The sequence below is a fragment of the Oryzias latipes genome, chromosome 5 (genome assembly GCF_002234675.1).
Source record: "Oryzias latipes chromosome 5, ASM223467v1".
In the NCBI taxonomy this organism is placed as follows: Eukaryota; Metazoa; Chordata; class Actinopteri; order Beloniformes; family Adrianichthyidae; genus Oryzias; species Oryzias latipes.
In genome coordinates, this window is record NC_019863.2 from 27,530,536 (window position 1) to 27,549,196 (window position 18,661).

At 39.0% G+C, this 18,661-nt stretch overlaps 1 protein-coding gene across 7 annotated transcripts in view; it reads left to right on the plus strand.

The window, feature by feature from the left end:
- Window positions 1-18,661, plus strand: part of LOC101174586 (low-density lipoprotein receptor-related protein 1) — a 118,190-nt gene that overhangs the window by 38,696 nt on the left and 60,833 nt on the right. For all 7 annotated transcript variants that reach the window (XM_020703484.2, XM_020703487.2, XM_020703488.2 and 4 more), the window contains exons 4-7: window positions 2,434-2,553; window positions 7,781-7,909; window positions 8,024-8,287; window positions 17,907-18,069. In XM_020703484.2, the coding sequence (XP_020559143.2) occupies window positions 2,434-2,553; window positions 7,781-7,909; window positions 8,024-8,287; window positions 17,907-18,069 (676 nt within the window). The remainder of the gene's footprint in view (window positions 1-2,433; window positions 2,554-7,780; window positions 7,910-8,023; window positions 8,288-17,906; window positions 18,070-18,661) is intronic.

Consider the following 18,661-nt stretch of genomic DNA (forward strand, 5'->3'; position numbering starts at 1 on the left):
AGAAAGTACCATTTACTGTATATGAAGGTAACATGTTATGTTATAGTGTGTTTCATGGTACTTACCATTTATAAGGAGGGAGTAGTTACCGGTACATAGAAACTACTTTTAAAGAACACTGAAACTGGACTTTAAAAGAAAGTAATTCCTATTTCCACTCTATTACATGGTACTTGTGGTGATAAATGCTGGGTATGTTCACATGAGTATTACTTAGTATTTACCTGTTAAGTAAGATGCAACTGGACTGTAAGTACCATGTAGAACAGGGGTCGGGAACCTATGGCTCGCGAGCCATATATGGCTCTTTTGATGGTCACATGTGGCTCGCAGACAAATCTTTAATTATACTTTTTTTTATCATTAGTCCAGTCCTTCTCGGGCGCGATGCGATGCCAGAGGCGCGCAGTAGTAGCGGTGCTTGGAGAAAAAATCTGCGCCAGCGCTATAAGTTTACAATTATCTATAATTTCACAGAGTTTGTACCAACTGGAAACCTGTGAATTGCCGTGCCTAAAAGTGCACGCTCCCGTCTCTGAGAAAGAGCGCGCAGTTGCGGGGACGGGATGTGTGAGGAAGAAAGCAGGGGGGGGAGGGGGGTGGGCTGAGGTGTTGTGGGGACAGGCAGCAGGTGAATCGCGCAGGGATTGTAAAAACGTAAAACCCGCTGCCCGTCACTCACTGCGGCGTGTGAGTGTGTGTTTGGCTCCATGTCTGAATGTGATCAGTCTTTGTCACATCTACAGAACATTCAGACCTACGATCACGTTTAAAGTCTCAACGCCTGAACGAAGCAGAAACTCACCACGTATCAACAAGACTAGACGATCAGCAAAACTACCACGAGGAATACTCATCATTTATTAACAATAGCATAACAATGTTATTAAAAAGAATCCACAGACTTATTGTACTTTAAAAATGTTGAAATTACATCAAATGCACACATTCATTTGTATATTTAGTTTTAAACATATTGTCGCGGACTGAGTTGGATGGCTGTTGGGCCGCGTTAAAAGTTCTGGAGTTCATTGACCGCATCAAGCAGAGATCTGATTGGCTCTCAGTTCTGTCGCTCAGCCTGTTGTTAGGTAGTTTGGACCAATGGGGTTCAGCTATGGGCCGAATAAGGGAAATGGGAGGGCTGGAGCGGGAGCAGGGGAATATAAAGTTGGGAGAAGCGCTCTCTCTCGTCTCGTGTCGACAGGAGATATTCAGGAGTTGCTGAATTAATTGTACGGCGTTTGTTGTGGTCTACAGTAACCAGAATAAAGAACCTTAAAAGAGGTTAAGTATCCGTGCCTTAGTGTGGGAAAGGGACGCTACATTATTGTATGGCTCTTTCGAAATTACATTTAAAAATATGTGGCGTTTATGGCTCTCTTGGCCAAAAAGGTTCCCGACCCCTGATGTAGAAACTGTACTACAAAAGAAAGTGTTACCAAAAAGTTTTTTTATTCCTTAAAAACGTTAGCTTGCTTGTTTACTTCAGGATTTGTAGCACTTTCCTTACATATTAGTTCTTATTAAGTATTCTTTTTTCAGTTTTTATCTTTTTTGAAAGCCTTTTTTATAGCCAATAAACAATTTCTTAGAAAGACAGTATTTGGTATGATTGTCATTCTTTATCATTTAAAATTTTAAACACAATGAACAACAGCTTCGACAATCACTGTGAAATCGAATCAGGGACTGTAAAGTTCAAGTGCATGTCTTGTCACTTTTAGTATTTAGCTGATGGGAAATTGAACTGTTGGATGTTTATGCTTTCTACTCTAATGACAGCCAGGCCCAGATGCATCCTGTTATCTGCCCATCACATCCTCTTAAACATCTAACCTTTAAATAGCCTTTAAGGAATTTGCCCAAAACTGGAGCTCAGGGATAAACTGATCAAATGGTGGTGATTAAATGTGAAAGTCGCTGTGGCCTCTTCACACAGCTTTTGGACATGATCCATAACACAATTAATTATTTTCCTCCATCCTGTAGAGTTAAGATTCAATCTCACATAAATATGATTTTATTCAGCATAATTCACTCCCCACTATCAAGCCTAAAAGTTAAAACTGTTGTCATATAGTTTCTAAATTCCTTAACTCCTATTCATATACTTTATTCTTTCAGACTTTGTAACACAAACATGCTCATTGCACTAACTTTAACTTAGCTGGTTGTTGTAGAAACAAGCAGTATCTTACATGTTAAAAGTAGTTTTCATATTCTGAAACAGGAAAATTGAGCTGAAATAGGGTAGAGCTGATGTTGGTGGCATTTCTTGCTCCACAGTGCAATGTCTCTGTGATGTAATGTTCAAATAATGATTACAAGTTCTATGATTTACCTACAAAACTTGATCAAAAAGGCTCCAGCTTTTTTTTGTTGCTTTATTGCTTATCCGTTGGTAACCTTTGTGCTCTGTTGCCCCTACAGAATACATGTCCAACTGCACCATTTCCACCTGTAAAGAAAACTGTGCAGTCACTCCAGCGGGCCCTGCTTGTTATTGCAAGAGCGGTTATGAGATCAGTTCGGATGGAAAGACGTGCAAAGGTGAGTGTCTGGCAACAGTTGCTGCAAGCGCTTTCTGACTACGCATGCAGCAAGCATATGGTTAGTGTAAGACAACGGAGCACTCTTTTTTAATACAAAACAGACATTTTTGGTCCACTCCAAATCTTACAGTGTGGTCTAAAAAACACGTTTTTAATTAAATACAGTTCTTCTTATCCTATAGGGTTTACTTGATTTGGACATCCGAGATCATTTTAGTTTTAAGGAAAAAAATGGATCTGGGTTTTTGTGAGTTAAGGCTCTCTGAAAGTCGTTCAAAACTTTTCTTTAGACATTAGCTGCTTTTTTATTTAACTTGTGTAAACGTCTTATACCAAAGTATCACAAGAATCTTCTTTTTTTTGCAAGTTTGGGCAGTTTTTTTTATTAATCATGAACCATTCACGCAATCAAATTGAAAACGTTTTCTTCTGTCTAGATATGCCAAGAATATTCAATCATGTCACACATTTTTTCCATTCAAGTACATTAAGTGTTTTTCCTGGAATGCCACATACCACGCCGAGAGTGCTAAGGCTGTGGTGTTTTGTGAATTATCTTTTGATGTAAAAGTCATATTTAATGCAGGTTCAATGGGGTTGTCTTTGGTTCTACTCTTGAAAAAGGCTTCTAAACAAAGTGAAACAAGCTGCTATGGTTGTTAGGTCAGTATTTAACAGCTAAACATTTGCAAAAAGGAGATAAAACACGATTCTTTGAACATTTTTATGGACAAAGACTTGAAGGGGAACAAAAGATGTTAGAGCTCAAAAATTGTTGTGAAAAACCTTCAGATATTATGAACCACAGATAATAATGACTTCAAAAGAAGACGAGGTATAGAGAAACTCAGGTGGCCTTAGGCATCTGCATTCAACACTTACAGCCAGTGAATTTTGACATTGTACACAGAAACACACATTAATGTTATGTCAAAGAGTATGAGCAGATCTCCGTAAGCTATGTCTTTGTTGTGTTTCCTTGTACATTTACAACATTGTTTACTTAGACTTCCCACCAAAATATTAAACAATGTGTTGCCAAGTTAAAGACCCACTTTGTTTAAAAATGATGTTATTGGTGTTTTAATATGCTTGTTTGGCATTTTTCTGAAGATGGAGGACTAATATTTTAAATGGGAGGATCAAATTTGTATTTCTGAGTATTTCTTTAATAATAATAATAATAATAATAATACATTTTATTTATAAGGCGCCTTTCTGGGCACTCAAGGTCGCCGCACAGCATGTATACAGTATAAAATACAATAAACACTTAAAACAACAACAACAATTTAAATAAATACAAAATTAAATAAAAAAATATAAAAACGTGAAAAGGTTAATGTTTAAGTGAATAGGCCATTTGGAAAAGATGAGTTTTTAGCTTTGATTTGAAATGTGGGAGTGTGTCAGTGTTGCGGAGGTCAGGGGGGAGTGAGTTCCAAAGCTGGGGAGCAGAGCAACTGAATGCCCGGCTCCCCATGGTGACAAGACGGGCAGAAGGGAAAGAAAACTGGATAGAAGAAGAGGAGCGGAGGGAGCGAGCAGGTATGGAGACATGAAGGAGGTCAGAGAGATATGGAGGTGCAAGGTTGTGAAAGGCTTTGAATGTGTAGAGCAAGATTTTGTATTGAATGCGGAATGGGATGGGTAGCCAGTGAAGCTGTTGAAGAATAGGTGTGATATGGTTGATGGAGGGAGTGCGTGTGATGATACGAGCTGCTGAATTCTGAACCATTTGAAGTTTATGGAGGGTTTTTTGTGGGAGACCAAATAGAAGAGAGTTACAATAGTCCAGGCGGGAAGTAACAAGACTATGTACCAGTACAGCAGTGGACTGAGTAGTGAGGGAGGGACGTAGACGTTGGATGTTGCGTAGATGGAAGTAAGCTGATCTGGTGACGCTGTTTATGTGAGAAGTGAAAGAGAGACTACTGTCGAGGATGACACCCAAACTCTTTACCTGAGGGGAGGGAGAGATGGTGGAGCCGTCAATGGAAAGAGAGAAATGGTTGGTCTTGCTCAGGGTGGATTTGGTGCCAATCAGAAGAAGTTCAGTTTTATTGCTATTGAGTTTTAAAAAGTTTGAGGTGAACCAGGATTTGACTTCATTGATGCAGTCCACCAGTGCTAATGGAGGCAGTGTGGAGTTGGGTTGGCTGGAAAGATAGAGCTGGGTGTCATCCGCATAGCAATGGAAATGGATGTGGTGTTTTTGGAAAATATGACCAAGCGGGAGAAGGTAGATAATAAAGAGGAGTGGACCGAGCACAGAACCCTGAGGGACACCAGTTGTGATGGGGACAGAATGAGAAGTGAAAGATTTCAGTTGGATAAACTGAGTACGGTCAGACAGGTAGGAATGAAACCAGGAGAGGACGGTGCCAGAGATGCCAATGGAAGAGAGTCTGTTCAAGAGGATAGAATGAGAAATGGTGTCAAAAGCTGAACTGAGATCAAGTAAAAGAAGGATGGATAATAAACCACAGTCAGCAGAGAGGAGAAGGTCATTAGTAATTTTTAGAAGAGCAGTTTCAGTACTATGAAGGGGACGGAAGGCAGATTGGAAAAGTTCATACAGATTATTGGAGGACAGATGAGATTGAAGCTGAGCAGATACTGTTTTCTCAAGAATTTTTGAAATGAATGGAAGGTTGGAAATGGGACGGTAATTATTGAGGTCTGTGGGATCTGCACCCAGTTTTTTAAGTATGGGAGTGACAGCAGCAGTTTTCAATGCAGGAGGAACGATTCCAGAGGAGAGGGAAGCATGGATTATGTTGGTGATGAGAGGACAAAGAGAGGGAGCTGTAGCTTTAACAAGGATGGTGGGCAGTGGGTCAAGCTGGCATGTGGAAGGTTTGGATTTTTTAATTAATGTAGAGATTTGACTAACTGTGGGTAGGGTAAATGAAGAAAACGAATCATCAGACGTAAAAGATGGAATGGAAGATAGAAATGGAGCAGAGTAGGGGGTGAGCTGTTGATGGATAAGGTGGATTTTTGTGGTGAAAAATGAAGCCAAGGTGTTGCAGAAATCAGTTGAATAGAGATGTGATGGAAGGGAGTCAGGAGGTTTGATGATGTTAGAGATGGGGGAGAAAAGAATCTTTGAATTTTCTTTATTTGAATTGATGAGATTGGAGTAGTAAGCAGATTTGGTTTTAGAGATGCACTCTTTATAGTGGAGAATGTGCTGTGTGTACATGTCTTTATGGATACTTAGTCCGGTTTTGGTGTAGAGTCTTTCAAGTTGGCGGCCTTTTTCTTTTAACTGTCTTAGAGAGGGGGTGTACCAGGGTGCAGTATAGGTGAATGAGACAGATCTGGATTTTAGTGGAGCAAGTGTGTTGAGGATGTGGTGCAGGTGTGTGTTGTAGTGTGAAACAAGTTGATCTGGAGCTGTAAAACTGTCTGTATTTGGGAGTTCACTGATCAGGGCAGATAAATTCTCCAGGTTGATATCCTTAGCATTACGGAAGGTAATATTGCGTGGAGGCTTGTGTTTGGAAAGAAACAAATTGACATTAAATGTCACAAGCATATGGTCGGAAAACGGGATGAAGTTTGATTTACAGTCCATGGGTATGATACCTGAGCAGCAGATTAAGTCCAGAATGTGTCCTTTTGAGTGAGTGGGAAAATCAACAAATTGTTGAAAACCAAAACTGTCCAAACAGGATAGGAAATCATTAGTAAGTGAATTGTTAACATTATCCAGGTGAATATTTAGGTCTCCTAGTAATAAAACATTTGGTGAAAGAGCAGAGATATATGTTAGAAAAGTTGAAAAGTCTGACATGAAATCCTTGTTAGGTTTTGGTGGTCTGTAAATAGTGGCAATGATGGTCGGGGTGGATCCAGAAAGCTGACATACAGTGGCCTCAAATGACTGGAAGGTAGGAACTGTTATAGGAGCTGCTCTCAAACACTCACGGAAAATTAATGCAAGACCACCTCCACGACCAGTGACACGTGGTTGGGAGAAATAAACAAACCCTGTTGGAGTGGCGTCGTTCAGATCCATGAAGACATTCTTCTGCTGCCACGTTTCAGTCAGGCATAAAAAGTCTAATTTACCGTCCACCACCAAATCCTGGATGAGATGGCCTTTTTTGGTGAGAGAGCGGGTGTTCAGTAGACCAAAGTTTACTTTTGAGCTGCTGCCGGTGGTTGTGTTCGACGTTCTTGGGACTCGCACCACGACCCGTTCAGCCCGGCGACCCGTGTTTCTCTTTAAGGTGCGAGTAGTGGACCAAAAAGAAGGGATGGAGCTGGAGTTGTCATATTGAAAGTTCCGATGACTGCCCCGATGAATGGGTCTGCGGCGGAAAATGTAGGGAAGATCCAGTCGCTGGAGGAAAGCAGGTGCATTATGTAGGGGTATGTGGAGCTTAGCCTCGGAGGCAGGGTGCTGGAACAGGGCTTTCACTGGGTGGCGAGCAACCCACAGGATGAACCAAAGGAGTACCAGCCACACACAGTTAATCCACATCGCTGTTTAAACTGGTTGCCACTCAAAAGTAAGCAGTGCAGGGCGGGTTGGTGCTAGAGGTTAGCAGTGCTGGGCACAATCTTGTCGACAGCTCTATGCTGATAGGGCAGGAGATGCCTCCTGAAAAGTGAAGTGGACTGAAGCAACAGCAGGTTAGCAGAGTAGCGGGCCTCACACGAGGTCATTTTGTTGTGATTCAGGAGCAGAGAAAAAGATGAAGTTTGAAAAAAGGGAGGTAAAAAGTACTTTGGGGGGATCACAAGCTTCCCTGATGCACCCACATGTAGATCCATGTACGTCTTCGTTTTCCTCATCTGAGCTGGAAACTGGCTCAAAACTGTATGAATGTATAGTTCCAATGTTGCTCGCCATTTTGGTTGCACCGGAAATGTTAGGTTGAGGCTGTGAGGGGCTGTAAGCCAGTGGGAGAGCATGTAAACAGATAGCTCTTAGTTATGGGGAGGGGAATGGAGAGTGGGAGGATGGGTAGCCCCACGTACAACTCAGAGGAAACAGAGTCTTAGAAAATGACAGTTTTTTTTTTGTGGGGCCTTTAACATTTCAGAGTATTGGCTAAAAAATGTCAAAGTCCTGATTGTAAATATGACATGTTTTTTTTAGGAACAGTTGAATGTCTTCAGCATCCTTTTAGTCGCCTTGTTTCCGTTGTTTGATTTTGTGTTTGCTTCAACTGGATCCAATAACTAAAGATGTCTGTCCCCCTGTTTAGACTTTGATGAGTGCAGTGTGTACGGGACCTGCAGTCAGACCTGTACCAACACTGAAGGCTCCTACACCTGTTCCTGTGTGGAGGGCTACCTGTCCCAGCCAGACAACCGCTCCTGCAAAGCCAAGAATGGTGAGCTCCCTGAGAGAATGGCGACATTATTTTGGGATGTTAACACCTGTGTGCTTATTCTGCTTGTTTAGTTCACCTGTTTGAGGTTTCATTATACCCATTCCCAACTTCTAGTACCAGTAGATCGCCTTCCTGTCCTGCTGATCGCCAACTCCCAAAACATCCAAGCTACCTCCCTGAGCGGCAGCACAGTCCACAGTCTTCTGTCCACCAGTACCAAACAAACCACAGCCATGGACTTCATTTACTCCAAGGAAACGGTCTGCTGGATCCATGTAGGAGACTCTCCCTCGGCCACACACCTCAAATGTGCCTTGATCCCAAACCTCAAGAGCTTCACAGAGGAAAGAGTCATCAACATCTCCTTTAGCCTGCACCGTGAGTACATCCGTATCCCCTATAACTCCATAAAATGCAGTACAGTTCTCCACATATAGATGATAGAAACATGTAGTGGTTTTTTTGTGTGTGTTGTTTTTATTTTTTTTTTAAATAAGCAGCAACTTTACATCTAAATCTTCCTCTTTATATTTAGAAAAAAATTGGGGGATTTTAAACACAACGAAATATGAAGTTTGTCTTTTTTGCAGATACTAGTTTTTGATAGTTTTATTTGGAAGTCATTTAAAACAGCAACTAACGAGAAACAATGGTTCTTTAAGGAAAATTAAAGCTTTGTTCCTTTAAATAATGTTTCAATTTAAATATCAAATCAAAATAGGATAACATTAACCAGTTTTAAAACACTGAATTCAAGCTGAACTGTTGAGTATGTGTTGAATAAACTGATGTAGACCTTCCCTGAACTTTTTAAGAGTCTGTGTCATAGACGTTGTGGCAACACTTTAAAGGCAGCCGCTCTTGTTCAGGGTTTAGGTTTCCTTTTAGGGAAACACAGGACAGTCTATTACTTGTAAAAAATGAAACTCGAGGAAAGAAGTTGATGGGATCTAAAAGGCTGGACTGAATGGAAAAGTGTTTCAATGTTTATACAGAGTGTTGATAACTCAGCAGGTCATAGCCATCATGAAATGTTGCTTCCCATCTTCTCATTTAGTAGCTTCTATCAGTTTAAAACACTAGGAATAATGTTCAAGTCCCATTCCGATCTTCTTTTGATTTATTGTAAAAGTTTCCCCAGTGGTCTTTTCATTGTGATTAATCAGTTTTTAGCCCAAATCCAAAAATAGGACAGTTTCTACAGGGTGGCTGTAGTTTATTAGAAAATTCACCTCTGTGTTGTGAGTGGAACTGTCGGTGTGGAGTAAGCCCGCCCCTGAGTCCCGACATCCTTTTGTTTACACACTTTCCCACTAGCTTGCCGACCCTTACGGCATTTTTTTGGTCTGCTCCTGATTCACAAAGATCTGAATAAATAAATACTCAGAGATGCAATTTTAAGCTTTATTTTCTTTATATATCTTCTACTAACAGAAAATGCAACGAGAACTTGTTAAAAACCAAAATATGATTTTTATCGAAGTGAGTCTTTGATAATATTAGTAATAACAGTGATGTCACTACGACAGAGTGATCGGGTCACCATAATGTATGAATTCATAAATTTTACGAGACTAAAGTTATAAAATTCTAAGAAAAAAATTGAAATTGTACGAGAATAAAGTTATTAAGAATAAAGTTTTTATTTTTTTAATTTTCACAAGTTATAGCCTTAGTTGCAAATTTACTAGACTAAAGTCATACATTTATTAGAGAAAAGGCTGTTTACCAAGAAAATACAAACAACAACCAAAAAAACCCAATATGGTGTTTTAGTATGAGAGCTCATTACGTTTACTTCTATAACAACGTTGTGTGGATGGAGGTTTACACAACCCAATTTTCATAAATTTACAACTTCACTCTCTTAAAAGACCCTTCTTATATTTTGCGAATTTATTCTCATAAATGTATTTATTTATTTATTTTGTGCTGGTACTAATACTCACAGGCACAAGAGCTTCAGGGAAACTATTTTTGAGCAATCATTTAACTTTTTTATAGTTTCTCAGCTCGTGGGCTTTGGTGTTGCTAATGAGTACGTTTTAAGAAAAAATGAAGGCTTCCCCTCATTTTCTTTTACAATAAATGTTTTTTAAAGCTATTTGTTTTCTCTTTTTGGCAAAAAAATGCTCTGAAAAAACATCCTGTGGGGCAGCATGCTAACTATATTGCATATATTTTCAAAAGCTTCGTGTTAAATAAAGAAAAAGCTTCATCACATACAAGACGTTAGAGTTCTGTTTAGAACAAAAAGTCTTTCAAGCTGGACCATAAATAGGTGAACTTGTTAAATTTCAATGCATTTTGATAAATAAATAAAAAAGACAAACATACAAAAACACTTGGGAATTAAATTCAAATTTTAATTGTATATTTATGGGGAATTAAGTTGTCATCAGTTAAACAGAAGGTCACTTTTCTTGTCCACCTGACTATGCGTTAGCCTGAATCAGTGGAAGGGCAGAATCACTGGCTGCAGCGACAGCTCACTGTTGCAGACAACCTGAAACCTATGGTCTCTATAATCTTCCCCAAAATCCCCAAAGGTTGTTAGCTGTGTTTCTTGGCCCCTGTTTCTTTATTCTAAAAGTCATTAAAAACAGTAACAGATTGGCCAAAGGGCTTGAGACTTGCAAGGAAAAGGACAAGGACACAGTGGAGGAAACTTGGCATAAAAGAACAAATGCTGGTTGGCTGAGCATCAAGATTGGAGAAATAGGACAAAAATGTGTGGAAACTCACAATTACACACAATTTGCAGCCGGTGTGTGTTTCCATAAGAGAAAGAAAGATCCATATGGATAATATGACCTACTTAAACCAAAGGGCTGCAGTGAATTTGACATTATATTCTGTCTTTGCAGAGCCATGTTTTTTGTTATCTTCCACTCAGATGGATCTGCTCGCTGTGCAGTTTTCTGTCGCTGTTCATATCACTTCTCCGTGTGACTAAGGAATGCATCAACACAACCACAATCACTTTGTAAATCTAGACCTAAAAAGAGACAGGAAGGCTGAATCATCATCACAGACTGTCCTCTTTATGCCAACTTGAATTTATTGCCATTTCAGAACAGAATATGTTCATGTCAAACCAACACAGATCAGGGAACACAAAGAAAGTATGGCGTACCCCTGTTTAAGCCTAACTAATATTGCATTTTAGAATATTATTCAGCTAATAAACCTCGTGCTTCATTATGATGATAACAACAAATAAAAGCGCTGAGATAAAATGAATAAATGAGCCACTAAATGAAAGACTTGGAGAAATCTTTGGAAAGTTCCAGCAGTTTAATTGGGATCTTTCTGAACTTTCCTTCATGCATGCACACTCTGGCACACTGCAGCATGCACACATACAGAGAGGGACACCCACACACTGACAAAATGGGGAAGTGGCTGCAGTGGGCAGCAAGGAGAGCGTGCATGTGACAGATGATTAAGGATGTGTGCTGTGCAGTGGAGAGAGGAAAACTAAAAGTACTACCACTCATACAACAGATTAAATTGTTCCCTCTTTGGAAAGAAAATGCAACAAAAGACTGCAATTAAAGGGAAACAGTTATAAGTGAATAAAACAATGACAAAATCCAAAAATGTAAAGATAAATTCAGGTAAAGCAGAAATGAAAAACTCAAATCATTGGATGTGCAAACCATTTCATTTGATGTATTTTTTTTAAAAGCAAACTTGGAACAGCCAGAAGATCCATGTTGTGCTTGCAAAGGAGTTACCCAAAAATGTTTTGGCATAAACATGCAGGAAATGATATACATGTGGCTGCAGTGACTCACGATCCCGCAATGCTGCAGATGAGTTGTAAAGATGTGTCTAATTCCTGTTTGAACTCTCATCTTTTGGGAATCCCAAAGAAAGACTTCGCCATTTTCAAGTTAGGCTAGATCCGGAGAAGAGATTAAACATGAATTCTTTTATTCCTTCAAACTATTTTTTTTTTTCCATCCACCTGTGTCTTGTTTTTTCTTTTTTTTCTGGACAGTCTTTATAACTATGTATCTGGTGGAGCTTGTTTGTTACATAACTAATCTTATATACCAATCCAAACTAAACTACTGTTTAAATAAATTACTGTTATGTTATTATTTTTATCTTCGTGCAACTTTCAGGTAAGATAGAAAGAAGTAGACTTGATGTAATAGCCAAATCTTTGCATGATGGCATTAAAGGAAACAAACTATTTTGATCTATTTTAAAGGCGTTCCCAGTGACATTTTAATTGTGATTATGCTGATTTAGCCAAATCAACAAAACCTGTTGAGCTTTTTAGACAAAGTTTCTGCAGAGCGGCAGTATTCATTGTGGCCTGCCCAATGTTTTTTCTATGCAACAAATACAGTTTTTTTTCAAACCCGTTTTTTTTTTTATCTGCTCCTGATACACAGTAATTTGAATACAGAAATAGACAGGCGTTTTTTTATCTTAATTTCCTTCATTTATGTCTTCCATCATCAAGAAAATACCACAAGAACATTTGAAAAACACAATTTATATCGAAGTGGGTCTTTTGTGATTAAGATATTGCTTTAAGTTTTTATGTTATTTAAAACTACTGATTGAAACACACAACCGATAATGTGCATTGCTTGCCCACTTCCATAAATGTCACAAGTAGAGTTTGTGTGTAAAATGTGTGTAAAAACCCCAGTTTTAGCTTCTGTCTCAGCAAGCCCTCATCACCAAGCTCTCATTGGGCTCTCCGTTATCTGATTGGTGTTCCAGATCATGATGCAAATGTCCGGACTCTTCTAGAGAGGCAGTCCAGGCAGCTTGAATCAGTCTCCTTTATGGGTCAAAATAATTGCTTGTGGCAATAATTCTGGGCTCTAAAACTGTAGACCTTGACACAAGAAAAGGCTTGAATATGGTACAGCTTAATTAAGTAAATGATTGTAACTATAAGCAAATTGTGGGATTCTGCCTTGATTTACTTTTTCATTTCAAAATGTTTTTGGAGATCAAAACATGGCTGACATTTAAAGACCCTCTCCTATTAAAATCATGTTTTAGGTGTTTTCAATATGTTCTTGTAGCATTTTTTCACAATGGAGGGATGGAGGACATAAATAAATAAAATTTAGATTAACACTGTTTTACTGGGTATTATTTTATTCAAATCGTTGTGAATCAGGATTAGAGGAAATAATGTGGTTTGAAAAATCATGTAGTTGTGACAAAATCTACAGCCACAAGCTTCCTGCTCCGCTCCATTCCAATGCATCCACTTGCAGACAAATAGATCCATGTCTGTCTTTGTTTTCCTCTTCTGAGCTAACTTCTGGCTTAAAACTGTACGGCTGGATAATTTCAATTTGAAAAATTGTCATTTTGTTGCACTATTAATGTATGTTACGGTTGTGAGGGGCTGTAAGCTAACGGGAGGGCATGTAAACAGATGGATAATGGGAAATGGGGTCAAGCTAACTCCACACAAACAGTTCCGCCAAAAAGTCGAGCTGAATTCCTAACGAACTACTGTCACTCTGCCGAAACTAGGTCCTAGAAAATGGGGACTTTAAAAGAAGAGGAGGATAAAAGCACTTTTTGGGGGACATATATATATATTTACATTTACATTTACATTTACATTTATTTATTTATTTATTTATTTATTTATTTATTTATTTATTTATTTATTTATTTATTTATTTATTTAAAGTAGACATTACTGCTATGCAAAGGACTACAACTAAGCTCCCCTTCCCTTTCCCCATAGTAAGTGCTGCTTTGGACAGAAACTGTCCTAAAATTTCACTTAGAGGTCATGTGTAGTTTAAAAAAAACCCCAAAGCTGTTCGGCACATTTTCAAATATTTTTTTCCCTCCAGAGCCCCAGGTTTAAGCTTTCTTCCCTGTTTTTCCCTCCCTCCTCCTTAGACTTTTTAGTATTTAGTCTACATTTCAGTGAAGCTTTTAACCTATCCTGCCTACTGATGCACATTCTGAAACATTACCTAGAAATTCTAGACGTTGTTTTTTTGTTCAGAAGCTTAACAAGAAAACTGGTCATTTTTGGAGGTGGGTAGGCGAATAAAGCAGCCGTTTCTGTTTTTTCAATTAGGTTTTAAATTTTTACAGCATAGTTTCAGACAGACAGAGCTTCATTTAATGAATCCAGACTGCTTTCCCACCTCTTGGGAACAGACGGAGGGGAGGGATGATGGGCAGAGTGGGAGAAAAAGAAAATGGGAGGAGATAGAAAGTTTTTGGCTTTCCCGGGAACATTTTTGTACGACAGAAAAAAGGGGAAAAACAGAGAGCAGAGAGTGTCAGAGAAACTGGGAGGCACATTTTTCCAATAATGCATGCTCATTTTTTTGCCCTCTTCACTTTCCATTGCTTAATGTGGGATTCTGTGTTGCGGGACAGATGGAATCGTTAAAACTGAAATTTTTGTTAAAAATCGAGAACACCCTTGGGATCTGATTCCCATAAAACTCAAAAAAGCTGCTGCCCAACTGCCAACTTTCCCTGGTGGAAATGGTATTCTTTTTTCCCCCTCTTGCTTTTTTCTGTCTTTTTTTCTAATTTATTCCTCTCTGTTGCTCCATCCTGCTGCGTTCATCTTTTGGCCGTTTTCTGTCTTTGCTGTGACCCAAAAATATTTGAAAGTGTTCCATACCCCTCCCCTCGGTTGTCAGCCCCTTCAGAAAAAATGTGGCAGTTTGTCTAAACACCCAGATCTCCTCTGGCTTTACAGTCAGATTTATTGGTCCACAGCTGGCAAGCATTTGCTCTGTTTTTTTCACACATACGATGGAATCTACTTCACCATTTCCTGCTCCCAAGGGTGTTTTTCCCGGTGAAAGAAATTGATCCTCTCAGCCAGTCACCCTGAAAAACAGGAGTGCAGGATTACCTTCAACCCATTTGAGAACAAGAACCCTCATTACGAAACAGCTTCATATGTTCATTCAAAGGGTTTGTCTGACTCTGTGTCAGTGTGGCTTTGTTGGGTGGTGAGCTTGTAACAGCTGTAAAAACACACATCTTTTTTCTTCATGAAGCTCTCCAACTCATGCTTTGTAGGACATCGACAGACACATATTTTTATATATGCAACCATAAACAGACAGATATAAACCATAGAAAGAAAGCGACTGACGAAGTTGTTATTGAAAATACCTTAACTTCCAGATTGAAGCTCATTTGAAAACAAAGGTGAAGTTACATGAGCAAGTCAATCAAATGCAATGTTAAATGGTCCAACCTTGAAAATTGCTTAGGAAACAATGCTGTTTTGCATTAAATTTGGTTACAAAATAAAAAGGAGGAGGATTTAATGTTAGGGGAGTTCTTTTAGTTCTACTTTGTCCTTACATAACCCCTCTACTTATCTGTTACTGGGCATGTTCTACCAACTGACTGTATCTGAAAAATGGCTGTCAATCAAACGTTTAGAACTCTTTATGTGCGACCACATCCTTTTATTGAGGCATGTCATTGACCAGTTTATAATTTGCACTACAGTTAGTTAGATATCAAGATTAGCAAGAACATGTCAAAACATGTGGAAGAAAAAAAAAAGGTAGCAGAGAAAGAATGCTTATTCCAATGAAAAATGGCTGCGTGACCAATGACTGAGTAATGTTTATTGCTCTATAGAAGTCTATCTGATTTTGGCTTCTTTGGACCAGGGCACACTTCCTGTCTGAAGCACCAAGTCACTCATTTCAGTTGTTATGTACAGTCAATGGTTCCCACAAGTAATTTTGCCCATTTTTAGAGAGCCAGTTTGATGACATCATATCCTACCAGGATGGTGACTACCAGAGTTATAAAAACTGGCTATAAACTGATTTTATAGAATCCAGTGGGTCACTTGACCACACCTTTATCCATTTTTGTTTTTAAACTCAAACTCAAACTTTATTTATTTATATAGCGCCTTTCATTTCAGTTAAAAACACAAAGCGCTTTTAGTCACTTTTTAGTCAGTGCTTACTGTAATGAAACTGCCTTTGTTGTCATTTCAGCCTTCGAGTCGAGTATTTCTTTTTCGTTTTTTGTTTTGTTGCTTTTCAAGGTCCCAGAACTGATGATATTTTTCTGAAAATGGTTATACTGCTTTCTCATTTTATTGATTTATGTGAGCAATGCCATTTTCTGCTGAAATAAAACCGGTTCTTCACTGATTAATTGTAAGGTTTTAAAAACCCTGACCTCATGCACTAAAACACAGAAGAGATTTTCTGATCATGTTTCTTCATTATTTCTCATTTTATGTTTAAAGTCCCACTCCAATCATCTTTTGATCTATTTTAAAAGCTGTCAAACGGGTCTCTAAATTATGTTTTTATCCAAAATCAAAAACTTGTGTTATTATCTACAGCATAGTTTCTACAGAGCAGCAATGGTTCAATAGAGTAGTGGTCAGGACCATTAGCCCACCACCGATTCTCATCATCCCTTTATGCACACTCTCTTACAACCCTAACATTACCAGTGCAAAAAAAGGTGACCAATATTGGAGCTATCTAGCTGTACAGTTTTGAGTCAGGTGCCAGCTCAAAAAAGCCAGTCTTTGGAAGACTCCAAATAGGAAAACTATCGTAAGGTCCTAAATCCTACATCCTAAACAGAAGCTTTCAAAAGGAAAAAGTCAGTAAGATTTGTTCAAAAATTATATGTTCGATGCACTTTCAGAAAATATGAGATTTTTCAGAAATTACCTAGAGATTATTAGTCTATGGATATTTTTGCAAAGCAATTTTTTAGGTTTTTGTGCAGGAAAGTTGCTTTCAGGAGGGAGTCTAATAAAAAGGAAAAAATATGAAAACAACACTTGGTTTCAAGTTTGACATGTCTGTTTTGAATGTGACTTTGTTTTGAGTATGAAATTTCTTCTGCTATATTACTGTCATAAAACCACACCACAGGTTTATACCGAGTCACGATTACATTGATTAAACGACGTGCACATGTGCACTGTGCACAAAGTATTACTTTGTGAATACATTTCCACTTTGACAGTTATCTTACCCCAAAGTCTAACACCCCCTTAACCCTTGTACTATCCTAGGCACTTTAACATTGGGAGTGGGGTCATCTAGACCCCACTAGACAGTGCGCTGAACCTTTTTTCTTCAGTGATTTCTAATCTTCACTGGTGTCCATGGATTATATAAAATTTTTCCACCTTTATCCACCTTTGTCATGGTAGGGAGAACACGTCAGTGTAAGGGTGGGGTCATCTAAGATAGCACGAGGGTTAAATCGCATATGTGCACCACTAAAGGCAGCAAAATAATCATTTTCTTTGGTTCAGGAATTGCAGTAAAAGCAATAATCCATTCAAGCACTTGTGTGGAAAAGATGAAAGCGTTAAGCGAGTTATCCCAGCTCGCACCTATGCTTTTCAGTTTTAACAATAGTTTTTTCTTCCACAGTGGTGTCTTAAACCAGGTGTGGCTGTGCTTGTTTTAGGAAAGGAGGAGGAAGGAAAGAGCAAACCACACAGAGAGGCGTATTTATGACCCATGTTATTCTTTTTACATAGTTTACTCTTGAGACTCTCCTTTTTTTACCACTTTCTGACGTTTTTTCAGGACTCTCTTCTTTTATTTTTTCTTGTCTGCTGTGCACTGTGGGGTGTTTTTCTTCAGGTGGGGCGTAGGTCTTTCCTGCAAGTGGAGCCTCAGGAAAATAAATAGAGTTAAGACCACTGACTCACCATCACTCAGCTACAACATCATGCTCTTTTGATCTGTCTTTAAAGACAGAAATGTTGGGAATTCTTCTTAGAGCTGGTGATTTTGGAGTGTTTTTCATGTACATTTGAAACCCTGAACATCGAGAGAGTTGTTGAAACGGCTGCTCGTCCAGTTCTGCTGACATCTCCATTATGTAACAATGAGTCAAACCTCTCAATATTCAGTCAACACCATCACTCTCTTCCAGTCCTCTCCATATTAAAATGCTTTTCCTTGGACGTCTCTTCTCATTCCATCACCCTCCTTGTTTTTCTGTCCAGATGTGGAGCAGATGGCGATAGACTGGCTCACTGGAAACTTCTACTTTGTGGATGACGTGGACGACCGGATCTTCGTGTGTGACAAGGACGGGCTGATATGTGTCACACTCCTGGACCAGGAACTGTACAACCCCAAAGGCATCGCTTTGGACCCCACCATGGGGTCAGTTTGATCCCCCTCCTTCCGCCTCCATCATAAACATTTGAACCAAAACACAAAAAGTACAGACTTTCACACCACATGCTAGTTTTCACTCACTCAAGGAAAATTCTTATTGTGGACCTGGGTTTTGCTGGGAAGGGGGCGGTTTAGAGAGTACAATATACTCACTGTGTCATTTTTGGACATGAAAGTATTTTTACTTTTACGAAATGAGCAAACTCAGACTGCATTTATGCAAGATTGTATAATTTTGAACAAAATTGTGGGCCTTTTTTTGGAGTGTATGTCAGAAGGAGCACACCGAGACTCTGTTGCCGTGTTTTCTGCTTTTACCTCCATGCTTGTGTTTTCATCCCACGTACGGCATCCTCAGCTGATGTTTGTTTTACCTAAAAAAAACATGAGGTGGGTTTACTGTTGCTGCAGTGTAATGCAGTGTGCAGCGAGGAGAAAACAACACAACCACCGTGCACACCAAAAAAAAAAAAGAACCAAATGTATTAATTTGTTCAGTCCTGCCAATTTTTGTTTGAAGTTGTAGATATCTCACTTTCTAGGTTAAGTCTAAAACAAATTATATTTTTACTGTAGC